The sequence below is a fragment of the Hipposideros armiger genome, unplaced genomic scaffold, assembly GCF_001890085.2.
Source record: "Hipposideros armiger isolate ML-2016 unplaced genomic scaffold, ASM189008v1 scaffold_0, whole genome shotgun sequence".
In the NCBI taxonomy this organism is placed as follows: domain Eukaryota; kingdom Metazoa; phylum Chordata; class Mammalia; order Chiroptera; family Hipposideridae; genus Hipposideros; species Hipposideros armiger.
The window spans coordinates 3,027,464-3,048,516 of record NW_017731350.1 but is presented as its reverse complement, the minus strand read 5'-3'; the positions used below and the strand labels follow the sequence as shown (position 1 = coordinate 3,048,516).

Below are 21,053 nucleotides of genomic sequence, written 5' to 3'. Positions count from 1 at the left end.
ACAGAGTAGATAGTGGCTCTTGACAGCAGCAGCTGTTAATTACAAATGATAATAAAGGGTTTGGAGGGCGAAGAGGCCCGGGACTATTGTCCTAGTTGTTCTCTGGGATCTCCAGAGGGAATGCTGGAGCAGGGGTCTTCCCAGGGCTCGGCTGCATTCTCTCCCAGTGCCTGGCAGAGAATGAAGGGGTGTGCGTGCGGAAGGGCAAAAGTATCAAGTTCTGTGCCGGCAGCAGTTTTCTTTTTGGTCAGCTATGGTGCTTGTAACAGAGAGGAAGGAGGGGCTGAGAATCTCTGGGCGGATGAGAAACGTTTCCACACTGTGCGCTACTCCACTGACTTACACATCAGGCTTAGGCGGCACCTTCAGACTTGCCAAAATACTATCCATGTCAGAATTCAAACTCTTACTCTTCACACCCTCCTGGTAGACGTAAAAGCCCTTCCCAGACTTGCGACCTAAAAGAAGCAGGAAAAGGTAAGTTATAAATTCAGAGTCCAGGCCTGAGAAGTTGCTTCTCTGCTAGTCTGCTATAGAGCTCCTGCCTCTCTTCTGTATTCCTGAATGTGTATATCTAGCTAACCCTAGAAATTTAGTGTTTCACAGAAGAGTTCACAAAGAAGGAAAAAAGATGCTTCTTGGAAGTCTGTGTATCTGGGTGGGTAGGGCCACTTGAGTGAGGTTTAACGTCCAGATATGCAATGTCAGTCCTAGCGCTTACTGCTGCTTTGCTAAGACAGAAAGCCACCTCTCTGGTGGGCCTCAGCTGTGTACTCTACTTAGAGGTTTTACTGCCTCCACATAGGCGGCCAGACAACATGGTGAAACCTGGATGCGAGCTTGCCAGTGCAGCATCCTAGATGTATTAGAGGCCTTGGGCGGGATGAAAACGCCTGTCAATCTAGCCTAACTTGGCCAGGAAGTGGCAGCACTTCAGGAGGCCAGAGTCCGCCTTCCGTCCATAATCCACAGGTCCAGACTAAAAGGTCATGAAATCATTTTTCCTATGATTATAGGCTCATGGTGTGTTTAGGAAACATGTTCTTCTTCCACATGGGCCTCTGTAACTCTTTGGTCTCAAGAAACTGTTCAGAACGTTGTGACTAACGGTGCCAGTTGTTTCTTTGACACGACTCACCCAGGAAGCCCTTCGACACCATCTGCTTCAGCAGCTCTAGGCTTCCACCTCCAAACCGCTCCCCAAAGGCCTTGCCTAGGTCTTCCGCTACGTGTTTTGCGACATCCACGCCCACTTCATCCACCAGTGTGGCGGCACCCACAGGAAAGCCAAAGCCTGTGGTCAGGGCGTCCAGCTTCTTGGGGTCAACTCCTTCCTGAAAGGGACATAAAGCAGGGACTTCAGGGGAAGGCCATCCCCGTTCCCCCACAGGGGCTCCCAGGGCCGGCTCTCAGAAATAGGCGTGGGCAACACCTGCTTCTCTTCTGGTGCCACCTGGCCAGGCCCAGGACTGGACTGTTTCACCCAGGGAAACACAAGCGGTTAGGGAGCCACAAGGGGAAGTCTGAGCCTTCCCTAACCTACAGCACTTGAAGATAAAGTCTAGAGATGAAAAAATTATTCATTTTTTTTCCTCGTATGTAACTCTGAGTCTCAAGAACAATGAGATTCTATGACAGAAAGAGACATGACCAAGGGGCTATGCTACAAAGCCCCATAATCCCCATGTCTGCTAAGTTCCTGGTGAGGAGGGGCCACCCCCTCCCGCCGGTGAATGACCTGTATGGCCAACGGAGGGGGCTGCTTGTGCAGAAGCAGATGCAGCACCAATCAGACCAAGTGGGCCCTGCTCCGAATGGTCCCTGCCTCAAAAGGGACGTAGAAACAGCACAGTGGAGCAGAGAGGAAGCTAAAGGAACAGAGCTAAAATTCTGCCCATTTTGGCAGCACAAGCCCATGACTTCCCACCACTGTGCGGAAAGGGAGGGTACAAAAGGGCCTTCCTGGAGAAGAGTCAGGAGCTAGTGTATCAGAAGAGACCGCTCATCTTGACATTACCTGTTTGGAGGACTGGGTTAAGGCATGGAAGATGCCTCCGACATTCTTAGAGCAATACCAACCTGGAGAATTTTGATGACTTCAGACATCATGGGTGCGAGACACCTTGTGGTATAGAAGCCAGGTCCATCCTGCCAAGGGAGAGAACATGAGCTCGCTGGCCCCTCTGTTGCGGGTACTATCTGAGTCTGAAAGTGGTCTTCCTTCCCCAGATGTCATTTCAAATTCAAGGTGATTATCATCTCAATCAGAGTCCTTAAAATGAAGTTGCAGGGGAAGCCATAGCCAGGGGCAGAATGGCTTGAATCCAAAAGCACAGCGTAAAGTTTCATGGCCACATGAAAGGTCTTGAATGGCTGGGAGAACCTGCCATATTCCAGACATGCCCACTCTGACTCAGTGGTACAGTCAATACCACTGTCCATACTGTGGACAACTAAGGGGAAAACATCAGAAGTCGGGATATTTGTCCCAGAATAGTTACCACCAAGCTGGGAGGTATAAGGAATCACAATAAAACTTTTCCAAACACTCCGCTATTACACAGCTCCGTACCTTAACCACAATGATGACCTTCCCCTGCTTGAGACCCACGGCCACGGCGGAAGCAGTTGTGTCCTTCGACGTTTTCTCGGTTGTGATAATCTCCAGCAGCTGCATCTTGTCCACAGGAGAGAAGTAGTGCATGCCAATCACCTGGCAGGGGAACAGAAAGCCAACAGCTTAATGCTGACAAGGAAACCTAACAGCATTCTTTTTCTGCTAGGAAAGCACTGGAGAAAGGCAGTGATACAGGAGTACCACGTGATACAGGCGAGTGGTTGTGTTCCATGGTTCTTTGATCCAAAGTTCAGTGTGTTCAGGGTGAGCTTCCCAGAATCCTCCTCTTCCATCTGCTTCTAGGGCCTTTCACTAAGGGAAATCAACCCTACCAACAACAGGTGCCAGAATCACGGCTAAAGGCTGAATTCGATTTATTGGGGAAGAATGAAGGTTCCGCTTAATGAGGCTGATGGTTTAGGTGAGAGGGTCCATTTTGGGGCGGAAGGAGGGGCAGGCAGAAAGCCATCAGTCGTGGGCAAACTGAGATGGTTGGGCACCTTACTTGTGTATAAATGACACAGGCAAGCAGGTCAGGTGGCAGCTATCCAAGATACTGGCAGGCTAGGCTGCAAAGTGTGATGTTTGCTCCACTCCACTGCGGAGAATGAGGCTGGCATCAAAGGAACAACAGGTCCCTGCTGATTTGAAATGCTGTGGAGGAGCGCTGAGTGATGTGACACAGCCAGGCTGTCTGCCTACCCTTAGACTGTTGTTGTGTCTTCCCTTAGTGTTACTCTACCAGCTGCTCCCTTTCCCTGTGCCCTGTGCTTGCCATCACTGAGCCTGCCCCTATCAGGCCCCGCATCACTCCTAATCTGCTGTGTGCTAGGAAACAAGATTACCCTGCATTAGCAAGCTGTTAGAATAGGAATAAGTAGGCTTTGTGTTTTTAGTCCATAGACTGTGTATCAACCTTCTGAAACGCTTAAAGGTCTTTTCTACGGCCTGCCCTCCTTTGGCTGGTTCTGGTTAGATGAGGCTAACTGGTATCCTCCTGAGAGGTGAGGTGTTTTATTTCTCGAGTGCTTTCGCTTTCACTTGATTACGCTGGTAGATAGCAGAAGCCCAAAGATACATTTCTAGGCATCATTTCAAATCACTGGAAGTGCCTCCATACCCACCCCTTTATGTCCTGGGTAGAAGGTCCAAGTGGACCCATGGGTGGACCCTCTCACCGCACCCCTGACCCTCCCGTCTTGGGTCTGGAGTTGGAACCAAACCCATCCTAGACAGTTAACCAGAGTCTTCTATGTAGCTGAAGTGATATTTTGGAGCTTCCCTTGTCTAATTGGAGCATACAATATCTAATTGTAATAAAGGTTGGCTTTCTAGTCTGAACTTGAACAATTATATCCATTAAGGATGCAAATCACCTATGAAAGTATTTTTAGTTGGACTCCACTTGTTCCTGCATCTCACGCGGGTCATGGTACCAGCTTTTTTTGTGCCTAGTTTTTTGGAATTCATGGTCACCCCCCTCTACTTCATAATCCACACCAGTCTCTTATGTTCTAAGCCTTCATCAGTGAGCCTGAAGCAGTAAAACATTTCAGAGTTTTCTTCTCTTCAGAATTTACCTTCTCAGGTCTTTTGCTGACGGCAGCAATTTCATTGATTGGGAGAGCAGATGTGTTACTGGCAAAGACACAGTGATCTGGAATCACCTGCAGGGGAAAAGCATTTAAGAATGTGTCATGTAGGTCTAGGAAATGAGTCAAGTCCAAAGCAGAGCTAATGAGTGACACCTGGGCCCAGCCCATCCTCTTACCCAGACTGCTCAGACAGCAGACACCATTCATCCGGCATTTGTGATTACCTTGGGCATCTGTGGGGAGGAATGTGTTGGCCTTGTTCTCTTTCCCATTCAGCCTCCTAGTTTTGGCCCATCATAAGGTCACCTAACCCTAACCTGTCCCAGTAGTTAGGTAAATAAGACACTTTAGATAAACACTGAAAAGATGGCCTTGAATCAAATCTCATTCATTTCAAGTTCCAGCACGGGTGTTAATCCTTCTAGTTTGGGTCTGCCCTCAAGTCTGAAAGCTTATGACACCCCCACCCTTAAATTTTTTAAGAATAAGCCATAACATGCATGCCTATCTCATTTTATACACTGTGTTACTAAAAAGTGGTTCACCACTGTAATTCTATCTATAGTACATGAATACCATTAACTACTAGCTTTATCAACCTGGAGAATAATCTCTAATGTAGGCCCTCTCAGCATTCTGTCCATGGTCCTAACTTATTCATGGATAAAAACATATGCCTGGATAAAAACATAGAAGGCACACCTGATGAATTTTTGCAAATCTAGGACAGGAAGAATCCTAACATCAAAGATGAGAATCAAGGTTCAAGATACATTCAATACACTGAAAAGCTGAGTATGAAATAAGAGCAATTATTATGGGGATAAAGGAAAAGTACTGCATTGAGATTTTTTTTTTAAAGAAGGGAAAAAAGGAACTGAATAGGTACCTGATGACGAAGATGTGGCTTGGTAGTAAGCTTGTTATAAAGATCCTATGATTTTAGTTAATCAAAAAATGTGAGTTAACAGCAGCACATGAGTGTAAGAGAGCTAACATAGTCTCAAGTTCTAATATGAGTGTGATGGTATGATGTCTAATGCTGGTGGTAAAATTCTCTATGAAGAGGAAACCAACGTCACTAAAGACGGCTGGCAAAAATTCTTCCCCGCCTTGTACCATTCCCAACTCTTTTGTCCCATCCAGAGGGGAGTCTACTTCCCCTCCCCCTGAATCTGGGCTAGCCTGTGACTTGCAGAAGTGACTATGCCAGTTCCAGGCTGAGCCTTAAGAAGCTTAGTAGCTTCTGGTTTCGCTGTTTTGGAAGCCAGCGGCCATGCTGTAGAGATGGTCTGGCTAGACCACCAAGTGAGGACAGGCCGCCAGTAGAGGAAGCCACGTGGAGGAGCACTGAGGCGGCTCAGCTGAATGCAGTCACGTGAGTGCCCCTGAGTGAAACCATGTGGAGAAGGCCCAGCCACATCTGCGGAGCCTTCCCCAAACTGCAGAACTGGGAGCTGCTTTCACAGTGTTTGTCACACGGCAACAGAGCACTGAGACATGATGAAGATGTGAAAGGGGACAACCTAGACCATGTGGGGTCTGGAGACAGGGTCATGAAGCAAGTCAAAGGAGTGCGTTCAGTTTAGTTCTGTGGAGAGGAAGAGAAGTTTGAAAACCTTGAAGTATTATATAGATTTAGCTTTAAAATTTTCTTATAAAGAAAGCAGAGGCCAGATGAGAAAATGAACTTGATACCCTCCGAAAGGTCTTTCACTTAAAATTCCTTAATTTTCTAAATACAGGCCTGTTCTGGACTTCACTCTTTTCTTCTCTTTCTGAATAACTTCTTTGAGTATCTCCTATGTAGATGACCTCACTAGCTTACTAAAAAAGTAAAGGCATCCAACATGTTATAGAAGTAACTAAAACATACCTAATGTTTTGGATTTTACCTTTAGTAATAATCTTTCTAGCCAAAGCTGGCATCTCTTCTCTTCTTACTATCTGCTAAAAATCAGTGATTCCCCGAGAATCCTCCCTTTCTCATCTCTATCTGCTCCCTTTCCTGTAGAGTTCCTTTTCCCCCGTTCACTGCACGATCACATCAAACCCTCGGCTTTACTTCTCTCCCTTCCAGGTTCTGCGCCGTCTCTTTCCTCCCTTAATTTCATGTTTTAGTTGGAACTACTATATTGATTTGTCCTCTCTTGATCTGGTGGTCCCTCTTTTTCCTCTTTTCCTTGACCGCTGGCTTCCCAACTGCTAAAACTAACCAACTTCCCTCCATTCTGCTACTCCCAAACCCAGGCTTTCCAAAAGCAAATACCGCCACCCGGTCAGTTAGTAAATGCTCTTCTCTCCTCTTCGGCTGCGTGTGCTTCTGCTGCTGCGCAGAACCCCTATCTCTGACTCAGCAGTGCCTTCAAAGCCATGGGAACATCATCTCCATTTCTAAGCTGAAATGCCACCTAGCGCAGGTGGAACACAATCTACCCAGCTTTTCTGAATTTTCTGCCTCAGCTGAAGGCAGCATTACACTTCATTTAATGAAAAGATTCTGGAATGTGTGTCTCACAGGTGCAGCCCTTCCCAAACACAGCTGCCTGTCTTTAGTTTCTAAGCCCTCCTTAGGGTCCGTCTTTAGTAGAGCAGGGCTGTCCTCACATGGACAGGCATCTCAGGAGTACAGCCCCACTACTCAAGACACCTGGGTTCTTGCCAGGTCAGCGCCATTTCATTTCCATCATTTATAAACCCCCACTCTGTTTATCTAGCTATAGGCTAGTCCAGGCCTGGATTTATCTCCTGCCGCCATTACTGCCATTTCTTCTTTCCTGGGGTCTTTCTTTGTACCACCCACTTCAAGTACTGGTTTTGTTCATGCCATCTCATCTCAAGAATTGGCTATGGAGAGTATTTGGGATCAAGACCAAAGCAGCATTTCCACAAAATGAACATTTGAATCCTCCTGGAGAAATTATTTCTCCCCTATTTCCTTTGCTGCCTAGCCCTGAAGAAGTTTAGTTATGTTTTACGGCCAACCCCAAATGGTGAGATATCTGGCTGTACTCCATGAGGTTATCTGTGTGTTTGGGTAATTGAACTCTCCCTGCTAAGGCTAACAAACCTTGTGATTAGGTTAATAAGCTATTTGGTTTTCTTCCCATAGGACTTAGATTTGACTTTTATAACATATGAATGTGCATGAGCTCACATAAAAACTTAGGTTTGGAAATGAACAGCCCTGTAAAAAGAACCATGAGTTTCCTCTAGTTCCTTTAAAGCCTCATCTCTGTGTGCTCCACTCACTGCACTAGGATTCAAGTACCACAGGCCCCTTACTTACCGCTTCTACTTCCTTTAGCACTCTGTGCTTAAGACTGAGGTCCTCAAAAACGGCTTCAATCACCATGTCGGCCTTTTCAAAATCCTTGTAATCGAGCTGCCCAGTCAAGTTGCTGAAAATGAAGTCCCTTTCAAATGATGTTAGAGCTTTCTTCTTCACTTTATCATTCAATCTAGAAAAAAACACATTCCTAGTCAGAGGGAAAGAACAGGAAACTAACATTTATTGAGTGTCCGTGGGCCAGACAGTATGCTGTGTGATTTTCACCAACTCTGTGAAGTGGTTGTATTACTCCCATTTCGAAGGTGCTGAGTTGCTCCGAGGCTCAGAGGGACTCGTGGTTAAACAGCTGGGTCCTAGGGTGCCTAGGGCACTAGGATTCAAAGGCAGGTTGACCCACATGTCCACATTCTTTCTACTATAAGATGCCGCTAAATGCCCAACTTACATAAACTGCACCACTCATAAAACTGTGAAATTTGCCAAGAGGAATAAACACTAATACTATTATAGAATGGCAAAACAGAAGAGCAGCTATGGTAATTCTCTACCTACAAAAGGGGAAACAGCCCACCAGTGTCCTAGACCACATGGCTTTATATACTTGCTTACATACCATTTTGTTACTCTGTAATTGTAATCTTCTGTAGGACAGAGACCCAGCATTATTTGTTATATTTTTAATGTGCTCCCCAGTCAATACCTAGTAGCATATTGTATTGATTACATAAAATATTAACTTAAGGTTTCTTCTTTCCCACAGAGAGCTAAAAAGGATTTCTGCTACTCAGACATTTACCTGATTATTTTTTATTGCCAAGGAAAAGAGGCTCTCCTAGGTTTTAATCTGACCACATTTTCAGAATAAATGACCTAGAGTTTTCCTCTGATTGGAGGATGAAGCTAAACCCCATTCACTAATTTCCTTAACCAAAAGAAAAATTAAAGCCACAAGAGAAGTTCAAAGAAGTAGTCAAGTCTTAAAAGTGTGGGTTCAAACCTCCTGGTTTCTGACAACCATGTCAGCAATCAGCAAACAAGAGGTTTGTCAGAGTTCAAAATATTATTAATTGCTCTCATTCTAATGCCCAATGAAACCATTTCCAAGGGAGGACAGGAAACACGTATGTGTCAAGTCAGCAGGACGGTGAGGGGCATTCACCAGAGCCTTAGGCTCCTGAGGTAAAAAGGGAAACCGGAGACACCTGGATCCAAAAGCGATCAAGGGGAGAAAGCTAAGCTAGAGCAGCAACTTCTCGCTTCGTGACTGTGTGAAATGCTGTTTGGGGACGCTTGCAGGCTGGTCTCAGGCAATGCTGTCATCTAGCACGTGCCATCTTTTTTGTTGTTTAGGTCAGAATCTTTCACTCCAACTCCTTGCTATCTTACAAAAATTTGCCAAAATGACTAAACCTGGAAAGCATTATGGTAGCAATATGTGAGCTTCTCTGCAGAAAAGGGGTAAAAACATGCTTAAGCTATATAAACCATTTAAGAGACAAAAAATGCTCACTCAGCTAAAAGTCACAGTCTGGACAGGCTAAGTGCAGCCAGCCTGTCCATTACAGTGGGCAGAGGGCTGAGTGGAAACCAATTCCCAGTCTACCAAGCTGCTGCTCCATCTCCCCCCTCTGCAGAACAGGCCGTATGTGTGTGTGTGTGGGGGGGGAGGAGGTCGGTGGGCAGGAGGGAGAATTGTATTTACCCTTTATTAATTCAGAGGTAAGATGGAGAGTCTTGTAAAGCCTCAGACATTGTGGAACCAAATCAGTTAACTGCTTCTGGACAGTAACGCCAGCAAGAAATACAAGGTTCAGGAGCTCTGATCCCAGACCTCCCTTCAACGTGCAGTTACCGTCATTTCCTCACATTCTAACCTCTGTTCTCTCTACAGAGACACAGAGAGTCATGCTGTTTCAATGTTTCACAACAACACAGCAAATACATGGAAACTATCAAAGTTCCCACACGTGAGATTTTCTAGTCTGATACCAAAGCATAAAAAAAATGGCATTTAAAAATATCTAATGGAGGGCTGGCCGAGTGGCGTGTTGGTTAAGAGTTGGCTTGGGACACCAGCTCTGAGCAGCAGGGCCCCAGTTCGAATCCTACATGAGGGCCAGTGATGCTGCGCCCTCTACAGCTAAGATGGTGAACAACAGCTCGACCTGGAGCTGGGCTGCCGTGAGTCACCAGCGGCTGCGTAAACTGCAGTGGGGGTACAGTGAGCTGCTGTAAAGCTACCATGAGTGGCTGGCACCCGGCGTGAGCGGCCAGCAACCAGTGTTAGCTGCTGCGAGCCACTATGCGCGGCTGTCCAATGGCCAGCGAGCGACTGCCTCACCCGGGAAGAGTACAATGATAATACCAACATGGGCCAGTGAAGCGATGTCCTCCACAACCAGACTGAAGAACAAAAGGACAGCAACTTGTCTGTTCTCCTTCCCTGATTCCACAACGCTGTTTCCCTTCCCCAATTCCCCAATAAAATCTTTAAAAAACCCCAAACATCTAATAGATAAAGTTTTCTCTTCTGCACTTAAAGAGCACAGATTCCAGTGATGTTAATGGTTTATAACACCTGTAACACAATGAAGTGAAGGAAGCATTTGGCACTCCCCCAAATCAAAGAAGATGTGGCTTAACTATGGAGTATCTAGTACTCATCCTATTCAGGAAAAAGGGATCTGTGACAGCAAAACCCAAAACCATTAGAATCCCTGGCCAAGGCAGAGAGCAGGCTTACCCTTTGAGCACCTGTTGCTGTCCTCGGCCCAGCCCGGTGAGTGTAGCATCTTTAAGAATCGTCTTTAGGCCCTTATCCACAGACACCTGGGCAATGCCGGCTCCCATCAGCCCTGCACCAAGAATGGCCAGGTGCCTGAAAGGCAAGGATAAAATGACTTTGAGTAAATAACTCCGAATCATTTCAGTAAAAGTGGGAGACTGCCCAAGTTATCATCCACTAAACCCACTAAAGCAGGCACAACAATAAGTTATTTCAATCATTTTTATCTGTAAAAACATACCTTTAGTAAATGGTTGCCTTCCAAGTTAAATGCAAAAATTCATTAGGTCTAAAAGAACTGGTCAATCCAAGACAGAATTTTATTGATTTTCAACCATGTCCGAGATCACTGAAAACAACCTGGTTTATGCTTAAGTCAACATGACTATTCTTGTTTTCCAAACAAAAGCCAACTTGCAGTGACATGCCCCAAGAGTAACCTCTCTTCTTCCAACTACTTATTTGTTAGTGATTTTATCATTTTCCAGTCATCTTTCATTTCTCCTGAAATCTGTGCCTTTATCACTCCTAACTGGGATTAGTTCAAAAGTCTTCCGGATGGCTTCTTCGCTTCCAGACCTTACCCTCCCTCGACACCTCCATACTCGCACATTCCTGCCTCTTCCACTTCTAAATTCCTCTTGAACTTGTCAGGACCAACTAGCTTACTCCACGCTATTCTGGAATAGCTTTGTGTGCATTATTTTTGTCGCAATTAAATTCTAAGCTTTTTGAAGGCCAGAGATCATATCTGATTACTCTTTTTAAATAGTTTTCCATAGTTCTGGAACAATATGGATGTTCTCATATAACTAAATTTTTTTTTTTCCACAACAGAAGGCCAAGTTTACATCATTGTAGACCTAAATTAGGGTTGTAACACAGGATAATATTTTATTCCTAACAATTCTGTTTATAATGCTAAAAAATCATATTCAAGACCCAAAAAGGAAACCTAATTTCAAGTCCTGGGAGCATCTTTTAAATGTAGTTTTGTAATAAGAAAATATTTATGTGGTGAGAGTTAAGTATCTGGAGAACAATGAGAAAACAGGGTAGAGAAATATAAAGAATAGGGGCTGAAAAAAGATTGATACATTTACTGAATCAAAATTAAAAATTTCTGTTTGATAAATAACCTCACAATATTAAGATGACTACAGAATAGGAAGAAATTGTAAGCTCTATAGCATAGAAAGGATTGTTCTGGGGAAATATGAAGAACATGCATATATCAATTAAAAAAGATAATGAAATGGGTAAGAGCTTATATAAAGCAGTTCACAAAAAAAGAAATTGCAAATGAAGATGCTCTACCTACCCAATAATCTAGGAAATCAAAATTAAAATGAACTCCCGGTATTTTCTCCCCATCAGATTGGGAAAAAAATTTTAAAGTATCAGTGAGGGTGTACAAAAACTGGCGCTTTCATGCAGAGCTGATGGAAGTATACTTTGCCCTACTTTGGAGGGCAAATTCATTAAAACCAAAAACCAAAAACCAAGGACCTACATCTCATTCTCTACTCTACAGAAATGCATTTATGCACAAGATGACATGCTGCGATGAACAGCCGTACAATGTTTATAAACAGCCATCAATCCATCAGCAGGAAATGAAAAGGAATGAGATAACTGCTATGTATCAATATACACTGTACAGTGAATAAAAAGAGCTAGTTACAGGATCATACACAAAGATTCCTCTTATATTACAATCATAAACATAACAGTATCATCTGGTATATAACCTTATTTACAATAGTTTTTTAAAAAGGAGAACAGAAATGCATTCTTTGTATAAAAATTAATTTAAGAAAACATAGATAAGGGATTAAAATTATTATCCAATATAAAGGCAAGGGGGAAAAGGTCTAGACAGACTGAAGTGGAGGTATCACTGACATCCTTTCTTCAATGCTCTTTATTAAATTTTCAATTCAACCTATCTGCCTTGTGTACCTTATAATTCAGTCTTCATTTCTAAGATGATGTTACCCCTTTCTTCAATTTATTTCCCCAGTTAGGTCAACTCTTATATCATCATGTTTTTCTATCCATTTAGTTCTGAGTTTTTGAATTTTGATTCACGGTGATTTTTTTTTTTATCTGCAAATGCTTGTTTAAGGATATTTAATTCAAGTTTGGAAGTGTTCTGTTATACATTTTCTTCTTCATTGTGGTTGTTTCTTGCGGGGGGAGAATTTTCATAAGCTTAAGTATTTTGATTCTAATTTTTCTTCTTCTTCTATTTGTTTTATATGGAAGTTGCCTGTCTTTTTTGTGTATTTGGTACATAATAACACCTCCAGGCGGTATTATAAACTATCTACACATAACAATAAGTTATATGCAGACAGGAGTAGGAGTCTGGAATGGCTAACTAGGTTTTTAAGTTTAAGAGTACCCTTTTCTATCGCAAAACGCAGTCTCTTTAATTGACATTTTTGTTTTTGGTCAGTGGAAGTATGGGTGTAGGAGTTAGTGTGTCTTATGATTTTGTGATTCTGCAGGACTCTTCATATTTTTCTCTTTTGCTTCCTTTCCTTCCTGTTACAATAAAGTCTCCCTCTTACATAATTAGAAGTCAGCAGCATTAGCTGCCTTCTATTTAAGCTACACATGGGGAATGGGTGGCTTTGTCCTTGTTCATCTGATTTCTGTAGGACGGGTGAAGAGATGCAGATCTAAGTGGCCATCATCATTCTACTGCCACAGGGAAGTAATTTACCTCACCCAGTGAATGCAAGATACTGTCGGTGTTACGTGGAACAAATGCACCCAGGTTAGTACTGATCACCACTTGTGCTGGGGAAGGAATTATGATTCGATTTCACATTGTATTTGGATATCAGACCTCTTGGCTAGAATCTTCAGTCTTGCCCAGATTTCTTACCCGTTTTATCTTCTATGTTGGATTGAAATCTCATTAAACGTGACAGAAGGTAGTAATATTAGTTGCTTTTCTCAACCTTGACACTATTGACATTTTGGACTGGATACTTCTTTGTTGTAGGGCGTCTTGTGCACTGTAGGATGTTTAGCAGCATCCTTGGCTAGTAGCCATTATGCCAGTAGCATCCATCCCTCCCTCTCGAGTTGTGACAACCCAAAAATTTCCAGACATTGTCAAATGTCCCCTGAGGGGCAAATTACCCAGGCTGAGAACCACTGAGCAAAAAGGTGAGTTTAGGGGCATTACTAAGATGCTGAAGAGCTGTTTAGGAAACATAACATTGAAAGCCTTGCTGAAGAGAGTAGATACGAAACAGTCAAGTAGGATCTCAAATGCTTAGGTTGTAAGCGAAAAGAAGGTCAACCTTTTAACAATTAGACTGAAATTTTATGTTTTCTAATGAGGGAGAAGTATTAGTTCCCAGAGACAGTATCTCAAGTCACAGGGAGAAACAAGATCATTAAATAGGGCGTAGTGTATGTTTGATTTAGGGAGGGGGGACCTAAACCAGACCTCTAGGGGACATCAATGGCCAAGACACAAAAGCTTCTATAGGAGCCATCCGAGAGGCGTGGAGAATACTCAGCACAGGCAGAACCATAAAGCCAAAAAAGTTCTCGATAGGAATAAGGATCCAATGTGTTCAGGACAGAAGGAGTTTATGGCGAGATTGAAGATATTAATCTAGCTCTGTAGATCTTCAAAGACCTCTAAAAGTTTAGCATGTAATGAAATCTACAAGGGCTTTCTAGGTAGAGTTGAACTTACTTAACCTCTTTCTGCGGAGTTCCAAATTTATTCTTCTTGCACAGGACTTGACCGTGGTAAAGTCCCATCAAGGCCTTTGATTCTTTGGTCATTGTGAGCTCTCCAAATTTCTGAAATTTAAAGAAGAAACAAGAAAAGGCAGAACTTGAGTCTCGGGGATGTGGATTCCTTCGGTTCGGTTTCTCTGAGAAGCAGAGTAACTCATGCAAAACCCATGTGCTCAGGATAGAAGGAATCTCAGTGGTGCCTGTGCCGCAGAAGTCTGTCTCCTACTGATTTGTTTTTTCTTTGTTCTCATCTGCAGCACTTTGTAACTACTGCTTTGAAAAAGGTTTTGGACCTAACTGAGCTCCCGTTCTTTATACCAGAGGTTGTGGTACCCTTTTTCATGGATTTAGAGTGTCAGAGCCAAAATGGACCTTCACAATCATCTCAACCAACACTCTCATTTTAAAGATTGGGAAGAGGAGAACCAGAAAAATTAAGTGACCTTGCTCAAAGCCACACTGCCTCAAAGTGGAAGAAATGGAACTCGAACCCTGGCGGTATGACTTCCAACTCCAGTTCTCGTTCCACTGTAGCAGGTCGCCCACATGGTACCTACCACTTTAAAAAGTATCTTGCCACTTCTGGAGAAAAACAAATCTCAACTTAGTGGTGAGGAGCATGAGACTTAGAGTCTGGGTTTGACAGAACTGGGTTTGAATCCTGGCTCTGCCATTTCCCAGTTGTGAAGCTTTCTTCATCCTTCAAATGGGAAAAACTATGCCTATTTTATAATATTGTGGGGATTACATGAGAACGATTGTAAAATGACTAGGGCTTGATGTTAGCTATTATCATCATCAATATTACTAGAATTTACTGGCACGATAACATGGTTTCCAATAGTATTTCAAAAGACTCCTTCTAATAAGTTGCTATCATGTCCTAACAAAACATGACACGGTGTTCTACAGAATCAATGCTTTACTAATCTTGATGCAGTAGGTTCTATTCAATAAATGAGTGATTTTTCAAACTGTGGGTAGAGATCCATCAGTGGTCATGGATTTAGTGGGCTGTGATACGTAGGACAGACAGGAAACACCGAGTACAACACACACAGTGAGGACAATTATTGATTCATTTAATACGCTTCAGTTTTACTATTATGTGTGTACCTGGTTATGATGTAAAAGAATAAACCAAGTGAACTGCACTAAGCAATGCAGTACAGAAATGTTTCCTCTGGAACTTGTCCCGAGCTAGTCAGATACCTTCTGTCCTATTAGCAAAGAGCAATCATTCTTCAATGACTACTTAAAACCTAAAAACAACCCAAACCACTTAAATCTGTCTTATCGCCAACTCAGAAAGTGAAAGGGATGAGGCTGGTTTCTGCTTCCCTTTTCTTCTTTTAGTGGGTACAAAATGTTTCTTTTCATTTTCTGATTTACCGAAGAGAGGGTGGGCTTCAAAGTTTTATCTCTAGGCCCTAACAAGTAAGAATTGTACTTTTCTATCAATGTATTCATTTTATCGTAACAAAACCAGCCCGACTACAGTACAAAACGCCCAAGCAATTCATTTTGAAAAGATTATAACTCTGACCCTGCTCTTCCTAGTTATACCCTTGTTATTAAGAGCAAGTTCAAATATCTGGGGACCACCAGGGTTTCCTTGCATCTACTCGCTCACTGAGATTAATCATAAGAAATGATAACTACTGGAGAAAAAGTTTTTGCTAGGCTTTGGATACTGTTTTCAGTTTTGTCCACTTTCAGATCTTTGGTGTTGTAATAATAAAAAATTGAAGGAAATAACTTTACCTGCGATTCAGCGAGATAGCCAACGTCTTTCCCTTGCTCAATTCCAGTCTTTACCACCTAAAAAACATATAAAGTACTTGTTGGACTGGATTGGTGAGATGTACAATAATTCTGAATAAAATTTGTTGTGTTGTTAGTTTTTACAGAGTAAGTCAAGAGTCTAGATTGGAGAAAGAGAAGAGAAGATTGAGTGCCTGGTTACTTCACACTGACTTAGCAAGTGCTAACCCTATCATAAAATGGAAGGAAATAAAATGGGAGGGAAAAGAATTAAAAAGTCAGAATAGGAAAACAGAGAGGTTCCACTGCTCAAATCCACCTCCCTATCCACATTTGAATCCTAGTATTTTGTCAGAGAAAGAGTTGTCATCACCCCTTTCCAAGTCCAGTAATAGGTTTACCTGTTCCTCTTCATGACCTTCCCCCCCTGCTTAAATGACCTCTCCCACCTCTTTCCTGTTCTCTAAATGTAGGTGGATCCCCAGAGTTCCACTTTCAGCCCTTTGCTCGTTCTATGCATTATCACATTAATCATGAACTCTATGAAATTCAATTGACCATTTGGGGTAAGCTCTATCCTAAGTACAATGGCAAGTATAAAAGATGAAGAAATAACCTTGTACTCAATCACCATCATGTATGAGAATGACATTAAAAAAACAGACAAATCTACACCCTTGACTTCTCTGTCTAAACTACTGATGCTTGAATTTCCTGAAATATCTACATGCAACATGTAGATATTCTAAAACTCGGCTCATATCTGTCTTTGGCAAGCCTCTTACTACCTTCATATTTTTACTATCATATCTCAGGATCTTACTCAAACTTCAAGGTACTGAGGTACTGAGACAGCTTTCTAATTCACTGCTTTACTTTGTCTCCTTCTAATCCATTTTTTCTCACTGCCATGAAAACGGTTCTCTATGGTCTATATAGTTCAAAGATCAAATTTCTTAATTCATTATTGACAACTTAAAATCTAGCTTTGATCTGCCTTTCTGCAGACATTTCAGGATCCTCCTACAAAAACCAATCTCATTATAGGCTCCTTGAAGAGCCTCCTGCTTACTGCCTTCAATAACTTTGCTCAAAACGCCCACCCTACCTGGCACCACTTCCCTTCACCTCTTCTCTACCCATTTCTCAGGGCTCAGGTCAAATTCCGCTCTTCCTGATCTCTGGCTCACAGTGACTGTTCCCTCCTCTGTGCATTTAGCAATTTTCCTCTGTCCCAATGATCTGGCATTAATCCTACGCTGCTTTATAATGTCCCTTATACTGTTACTGCCTTACCACATATGTATATATCTAACCAGCCCAAACTGTGAGATGAGGGAGGTAGGCGATCATGTTTCATACTTTATGTACTTTGGTGTCTTCTGCTCAGAATATCTCTCTGGACTGATCCAAAATTAGAGAATTTTGAGGTCTTTGATTATATGCTCTCTTAATCTTGGACTTTGCAGATTGAAGGGTTCCATTTTAAAGTCTACCTTTAGATAGAAGTTTCTTCAATCAACACTGTGATCATTTTAACTATCCTCCTTGATTGATCTTTTTCAGAACCTCTTTATGTCATTACTCTTTTTAATAATTAGGGCAATGGGGAAGTAAATGAGACACTTTAGATACTGACAATGGTTTTGACTCAGGACAGAATACAGCCATCAGTTTTGTTTCAACTACCTCTTAATGAATGCTCAATATTTCACTGGCCTTGTTATATTGATATGACATAGGTTCCTTCTTGGTTTATAACTGGTAGTTTTAAACTCATCAACTAATAAGTATGCCTGGCACTGATTATCCTCCAATATATCAATTTATATGAGTCCTCATAGCTTGCTATACTCTTCCCTCATTTTTGGTAAGTTCTACTTTAATAGCAGAATTAAGAATTTTTGTAGTGGCATATGATCCAGAATGACAATAAAGAGGATTGTGCTATACAAGGGGAGGAAATATAAGAAATCTGAGAGTATGGGGAAAAGACTCACGTCAATTATTTTCAGAGGTGCAGGATAAAGGCCTTTGGTCTGCTTTTGTACCTTTTCTTCCACCTTTTTGTAAACCTGTTGCCTGACAAATGGAATATTCATGGCGTACGATGTCAATTCTGTAAGGTAAAATGCTTTTAGATATTTATTAGCAATAAGCCTTCCTTGTTAGTTTGTTCTGTAAACTCAATAAAAATGCAGCAGTTCTACTGACATGAAAGAACTGATCCTTATTCTGATACACAAAATCTAAATTTCAACCTAAGCACTTCCTTAAACATAGTTTCATTAGTTGATAAATGCTAAAGCTGGGTGTTGGGTACATGGGTGTTTATTACACTATTATAGTATTCTACTTTTGTATTAATGTCTAAAATTTTCCGAAACAAAAAGTTTTTAAAAAATGGTTTTAACTAACTGGTGGAAGGTTCAGGACTTGACCCTACAGCAGAGTTGTCATACTCCTTAAGGCTGGCTTGACACTTCGAGTAAATAATGCATTTATCTCTTCCTCATTTAAACTTTACAGCAAATACAATTCAACTCCCTGGAAGAAAGCTTTGTCTTTGTTCTTTAATAACGACACTCACTTTCCACCAATCCCTTGTCTCTCTTTGGAGAGATTTTCTTATCAGCTAGTCCTTTGGCAAAAGTAACTGCAACTTCTTCTAGGTATTCAATTGTCCGTTCCTCTGGAGGTTTCAATCCTGGTCCTGTAAAAATGAACATAACAGACTGGAAATCAGGCTTAGATCAGTCCCAGGTAGGCAAAAACCTAGGCATGCCAAAGCCAAAGGGTCTAAAACCCACTTTTAGCACAGCTTTCCATGTCAGGCCAGACTGGAAGGTGGCGTAGTCATGAACTATGGACTCACAGGTAGGGAACCCGCAAATAATAAGGACTGACTGTACTCTCACCACAACAGAATTAAACTGGAAATCAATAACAGAAAGATATCTGAGTCAGCCCCAAATATCTGGAAATTAAACAACACACTTCTAAATTACACACGGGTCAAAGAAGAAATCACAAGAGAAATCTGAAAATATCTTGACATTCATGGAAGTGAAAACATAACATTAAAATATGCAGATAAAGCAACACTAAGAGGGAAATTTACAGATTCAAATGTTTATATTAAAAAAGAAGGCCTAAAATCAATTATCTATGGTTCCACCTTAAGAAACCAGAAAAAGAATAAATTAAATCCAAAAGCAAGCAGAGAGAGCTCAATAAAATAGAAAACAAAACCAGAAAAAAAATCAATGAAACTAAAAGCTGGTTCTTAGAAAAGATCAATAAAGTTGATAAATTTCTAGCCAGACTCATTAGGGAGAAAAGGAGAGAAGACACATATTATCAATATTAGGAATGAAAGAAGAGACATCATTACAGAGTATAAAGATATTAAAAAGAATAATAATGAAGTATTATGAACAACTTTATTGCAATAAATCTGACAACTTAAATGAAATAGGCAAACTCTTTGAAAAACAACCACAGCTCACTCAAGAAATGGAGAATCCAAATCGCCTTATTATCTATTACAGAAATTGAATTCATAGGTAAAAAAAACCTTCCCAACAAAGAAAACTTCAAGTCCATATAACTTCACTAGTGAATTCTATCAAGTATTTAAGGAAGAAATAATTCCAATTCTACATAAAATTTTCCAGAAAATAGGAGAGGAGGAAACATTTTCCAGCTCATTTTATGAAATCAGCATTACCCTGATACCAATACCAAGCAAAAATATCACAAGAAAATTATCTCCGAGGCCATTATCTTATGACCAGACATAAAAATTTCTTTCAAAATTTTAGCTGATCCAGCCAACAATTTAATACATCATGACCAAGTGGAGTTTATTCCAGGAACGCAAAGTTGGTTGAATAGCCAAAAATCAGTAACTGACATTACTAATAGACTAAAAAAGAAAAAAACCCACAATCATCTTATTAGATGTAGAAGCAGCATATGACAAAATTCAACAACTATTCTTAGCAAACTAGAAATAAAAGGGAACACCACAATCTGATAAAGGGCATATATGAAAAAGCTACTACATCATATACGCTACAGCATCAGGGCCAATGCTTTCCTCTAATATTGAAACAAGTTAACAATATCTGCTTTCACTAATTCTATCAAGTATTGTACTAAACATCTTGGTCATTGCAGTTAGTTAAGAAAAATGAATAAATGCCAACCAGATGGGAAAGGAAGAAGCCAAAATGTCTTTATTTGTAGACAGCATGCTTATTTATGTAGAAAATCCTTAGGGATCTATAGAAAATGATACTGGAACTAATAAATTTAGCAAAATTACAGAATACAAGGTCTATGTACAAAAATCAATTGTATTATATATATTAGTAATTAATAATGAGATAGTAAAGTAAAAAAGTATACTGGCCCAGAGTATGAAATACTTAGGTATAAATTTAACAAAAACGCATGCAATATATATTCAATGAAGAGTATAAAGAGCTGCTAAGAGAAATTAAAGATGACATAAAGAGAGAGTTATACCACATTCATGATGAAAACACTCAATGTATTAAAGATGTCAATTCTCCCCAAATTGGTACAATGATTAAATGCAATTCCAATCAAAATCCTAATGGGTATTTTTTTTTATATGGATGGATGAGATGATTACAAAATTTATATGTAAATGCAAAGAAACTAGTACAGGCAAAATAATTTTGAAAGAAGAGAACCAAGTTGGAGAGGGTCGCACTACCTGATTGCAAGTGATACCGCAAAAACATAATAATTAAGATAGTATGATACTGGCTTAAGTAAAGACATAGATAATTGGAAATAGGAAATCCAGATATAGACCCAAACACATAGGGTGAATTGATTTTCAACCAAGGTGTCAAGGAAGTTCAATGGGGAAAGAAGAGTATTCTCAACAAATGTGGAAGGACATTTGGATATTCCTATGCAAAAAAAAAAAAAAAAAAAAACTCAATCTTTACCTCATACAAAAGTTAAACTGAAAAGGATCGGGACTGGCCGAGTGGCTCAGTTGGTTAAGAGCTCGCCCAAGAGTGCAAGTTCTGAGCAACAGGGTTGCCAGTTTAAATCCCGGTCCGATCTGAGCGGCTGCTGAGCTGCCAACAGGTGGCAAAATGGCTCAGCTAAAAAAATAAATAAATAAAATAAACTGAAAAGGATCACAGACCAAAATGTAAAAGCTAAACTACAAAACCTCCAGAA

General features: G+C 41.2%; 1 protein-coding gene across 2 annotated transcripts in view; it reads right to left on the bottom strand.

The window, feature by feature from the left end:
* Nucleotides 1–21,053, bottom strand: part of HADHA (hydroxyacyl-CoA dehydrogenase trifunctional multienzyme complex subunit alpha) — a 37,031-nt gene that overhangs the window by 900 nt on the left and 15,078 nt on the right. For both annotated transcript variants that reach the window (XM_019643132.1, XM_019643219.1), the window contains 11 exons: nt 18,415–18,537; nt 17,825–17,943; nt 15,825–15,881; nt 14,014–14,123; nt 10,248–10,382; nt 7,502–7,673; nt 4,198–4,284; nt 2,573–2,713; nt 2,080–2,148; nt 1,139–1,334; nt 344–458 (listed from right to left, as the gene is read on the bottom strand). In XM_019643132.1, the coding sequence (XP_019498677.1) occupies nt 344–458; nt 1,139–1,334; nt 2,080–2,148; nt 2,573–2,713; nt 4,198–4,284; nt 7,502–7,673; nt 10,248–10,382; nt 14,014–14,123; nt 15,825–15,881; nt 17,825–17,943; nt 18,415–18,537 (1,324 nt within the window). The remainder of the gene's footprint in view (nt 1–343; nt 459–1,138; nt 1,335–2,079; nt 2,149–2,572; nt 2,714–4,197; nt 4,285–7,501; nt 7,674–10,247; nt 10,383–14,013; nt 14,124–15,824; nt 15,882–17,824; nt 17,944–18,414; nt 18,538–21,053) is intronic.